Genomic DNA, 3,746 nt, shown 5'->3' with positions numbered 1-3,746 from the left:
TTTTTTTTTTTTTTTGAGACAAAGTCTTGCTCTGTCATCTGGGCTAGAGTGCTGTGGAATCAATCACAGTTCACTGCAACCTCAAACCCCTGGGCTTGAGCAATCCTCCTGTCTCAGCCTCCCAAATAGTTGTGACTACAGGCATGTGCCACCACGCCTGGGTAATTTTTCTATTTCTGGTAGAGACAAGGTCTCTCGCTCTTGCTCAGGCTGGTCTTGAACTCCTGAGCTTAACTGATTCTTCTGCCCCAGCCTCCCAGAGTGCTAGGATTATAGGCGAGAGTCACCGTGCAGGCAGAGATTTTTAAAATAAGAGATTAACTCTCAGCATTTGAATATCCAAAGCCTCCTAATCTGGTCTATTTAAGGCGTTTTCTAAAATCAGTCTGCATAACAGTAGTTTTTTCCTTAATCACTGACTTCAGGCTTCCATCGGGCTAGGTTTGTTGAAATGACTCAGAGGAAGCTCTGATGGGGACAGAGCCCATCTTTGCCCACATGGAGAGCCACTCTTTGTGTTGGTTGCTTCTGTCTCCTTCTATTCTTTCTTTACGTCCTCCCCTTTCCTCTCCTCACCCTCATCCTCACTCTCATCTGCAGGGCTTTAAATAACATCGTAAACATGCATGTACACATGTACCTCATCGTGGTGTTCTGGCTGGAGAAAGACGAGTTTGGCCGAGGAGATCTGGTGATAGGCAAATGCCACACAGAGCCCAGCAGTGTCTTTGTGACCATCCTCACTGAGTAAGACCTCAGCTGCCCCCTCTTGTCCCAGGACTGGGGCCCCTTCCTGACAGGCCCTAGCTGCGGCCTTACTTTCCCACAGTTTCCTAGATGAATTCAAATCAGATCTCATCCTTCACCCAGGATCTGCTCCTTCTCCTGTGCCCCCATACAGAGATGGCCCTGCCACCTTTCCAGAAGCCATACTCTTCTTCCTCACTTCCCACGGCCCATCATCACTAGTTCCCAACAACCTCCTAGTCACCCTCAGTTGCTCCCTTTTGGCTCATCCCTGTGACCACAGTCTCAGCTCCTATTCCACTATCTGGACCATTGCAGGGGCCCCCTCCTAGCTTTTCCTGGCTCTGACCTCACCTCCTACCCTCTATTCCCCACCCTGCTACAGGAGTAACTTTCTAACACAGAGAGTTAAGCCCCTGATCCAAAACCCCCAGTGCTTTCCAATGCCCCCTAGATGAATAGCAAACTCTCAAATGTCACCCCTGACCCTGCTTGTCCTCATTTCTGTCCAACTCTGCATCCCTCTTCCCTCCAGCCTCTCTGAAGGACCCGCCCCGCCAGAGAGTTAACTATTTGCACATCACTGTGCTTTTGTACCTGCTGATCCCTTTGCCTGAAATGCCCTTATTGCCTTCTCTGAAGCTCCTCCTCCTCATCAGTCATTCATTCATGTATTTCCCAATAATCTACTATATACATTATGTCTGATGCTAGGCTACAGTAGTGGACAAGACAGAAAATTGAGCTTTCACGAAGCTCCTGACTAAAAGTCCTTTCCTAACCAGTGAGTCCCTTGAAAGCAAGATTTGTGTCTGATTTATCTCTGTGATTCCAAAATGCTGAAAGCAATTAAGATCTCAATGGGTGTCTGTTTATTCTTCAGATATACCTCTTGTATAGGGCTGGGTGAGGATTTTAAAGTTGTGTAAAGTGTATTCAGCTCATACCACCTGGTGTTAATAGTTCCTGGATTTATCTGTTCTCTTCTATCACATCCATTTCTCTTTCTAGCACCATTCCACCCAGGATGAGGCATATGCTCTTCAACCTCAAAGAGAACCTGAGAAAAATTATCCCACACCTGGTAGAAGGTCAGGTAAGTCTGAGAAAAATATTTGCTCCTTGAGGATCGTTGAGTCTGAGGTTCAGGGCATACATATTGGGAATTTAGCAAAGGATTTCAAACCTTGGTCTTTAGACCCTAAAAAAACTCAATTAAGATTTTTAGTTTTCTGGCTTGGCGCCTGTAGCTCAAGCAGCTAAGGCACCAGCCACATACACTGGAGCTGGTGGGTTTGAATCCAGCCTGGGCCCGCCAAACAACAATGACAACTACAACCAAAAAATAGCTGGGCATTGTGGTGGGCGCCTGTAGTCCTAGCTACTTGAGAGTCTGGGGCAAGAGAATCACTTAAGCCCAGGAATTGGAGGTTGCTGTGAGCTGTGATGCCACAGCACTCTACCCAGGGTGACAGCTTGAGGCTTTGTCTCAAAAAAAAAAATGAGTTTTCCATCAGTTTTGTCAGTGTATCCCTTGGGTAGGAGACTCAGCCTCTGTGAGCCTCTGTTCCACATCTATAGAGTGGGAACCATTACAGTTCCTATTTCACGGAGTTGACATGAAGATTCAGGACAAAAGTGCTATGGGTGGCATTTAGCAGGAAATTTGAACTCAGTACAGGGGAACTATTCTTGTCATGATTCCCATGGGAAATCCAGTGGAGTTGAAGCTTCCAGCCACAAGATGCCCAGTTTTCTTTTCCCAGTCCCTGGCCTTACCCTTCTTTCTGTGCTTATGGCTCAGGTATGTCCTCTGATTTGTGAAATCCTTGGCCAGTTGGATGTGAAATTGTTGAAAAGCCTCATGAGTGAGTGTCTGGTCCATTCAAGGAAGACTCTTCAGAATTGGCAAGTGGCGAAAAGAGGCCACCCCTGGATCCCCTGGTGAAGCCTGCTGGTGTCTGCACATGCTGTGAAAATGCTTAAAGGTAATGAAATAATGATGACCGTTACTGTACCCCAAGAGAGGTGGGACAGCAGAAGGGGCCACCTACCAAGCAGGCTGTGCCTACCAAGTCACTCTAGCTTCTTCCAAGATCTCCACCCAATCCAGTACCCTAGACCTGAGACCACCTTCACTCCATTTGCAAATAAAATGTTACAGTCCCTGGCCTCATAGAACTCACAGTCTAGCAAATGGAAGACAATAAGAAGCGAATAATTAACTACCATTTAGAAAGAGTTTTCATGTGAATGCTCCCAGCCCTTGGTGGGCATGGGTCGATGAAAGTTTCCCTTCCATGTGGACCTGGAGTTGGAATGGGGGACACATTGGTGACTGATGCTGTCTCTTCTCCTTACAGAACATGTTGCTTCCCATTAATCAGCTAACCATAAATCCAGCCAGGCCTCTGTATGCCAGGCTTGAGGGTCTTCCATCTGCTTGCTGTTGATCAAAAGGAGATCCTACATCTTGGGACCATAAGCCTCCTTCAGAGTGGAGCTTCAGCTGCCCTAAAAACCTTTTCTCCTAGGTCCTGTGGACGTTCTATCCTCACTCACAATAAACTCTAGCTCTGAAAGGTACACAGATCTCTCCCGTCTGGGTCCTCAGGTTTAGGTCCAAAAGTTAGACCTGACCTGACCACAAATATCTTCCTGAGAACCAATATCCCTAGGTTTGTTCCTCAGCACAGAAATACTAGAGAAAATTCTCTTGGCCTGTGTTTTGCAGGCAGAGGCCCAGCCCCGGCTTTGCTCTCAGAGCAGGGAGGGGCCTGTTAGGAAGCCCCTTCCCTCCACTGTGCGAAGCAAAGGGCACCGCCTATTTTCTGAGATTCACACGGAAACAGCATTGACATTCCTAGTGTGGGAAAACTATCTTAAAATGATAGCAGTGTGTCCTTCCACTTGTTTCCTGATGCCTTGTTTACATGCCCCTGTCAGGGCATGGACCATGCAGCCCCTTTGGCCTCAAGGAAGGACAATTTCAGTGGAAG

General features: G+C 47.3%; 1 protein-coding gene across 2 annotated transcripts in view; it reads left to right on the top strand.

The window, feature by feature from the left end:
- Window positions 1–3,130, top strand: part of BPIFA3 (BPI fold containing family A member 3) — a 10,250-nt gene extending 7,120 nt beyond the window's left edge. For both annotated transcript variants that reach the window (XM_023519065.1, XM_003799646.2), the window contains 4 exons: window positions 601–747; window positions 1,759–1,843; window positions 2,552–2,615; window positions 3,111–3,130. In XM_023519065.1, the coding sequence (XP_023374833.1) occupies window positions 601–747; window positions 1,759–1,843; window positions 2,552–2,615; window positions 3,111–3,130 (316 nt within the window). The remainder of the gene's footprint in view (window positions 1–600; window positions 748–1,758; window positions 1,844–2,551; window positions 2,616–3,110) is intronic.
- Window positions 3,131–3,746: the final 616 nt, after the last annotated feature.

The sequence above is a fragment of the Otolemur garnettii genome, unplaced genomic scaffold (assembly GCF_000181295.1).
Source record: "Otolemur garnettii isolate 467f Iridium unplaced genomic scaffold, OtoGar3 scaffold00153, whole genome shotgun sequence".
In the NCBI taxonomy this organism is placed as follows: domain Eukaryota; kingdom Metazoa; phylum Chordata; class Mammalia; order Primates; family Galagidae; genus Otolemur; species Otolemur garnettii.
This window is presented reverse-complemented; position numbering and strand designations above follow the sequence as displayed.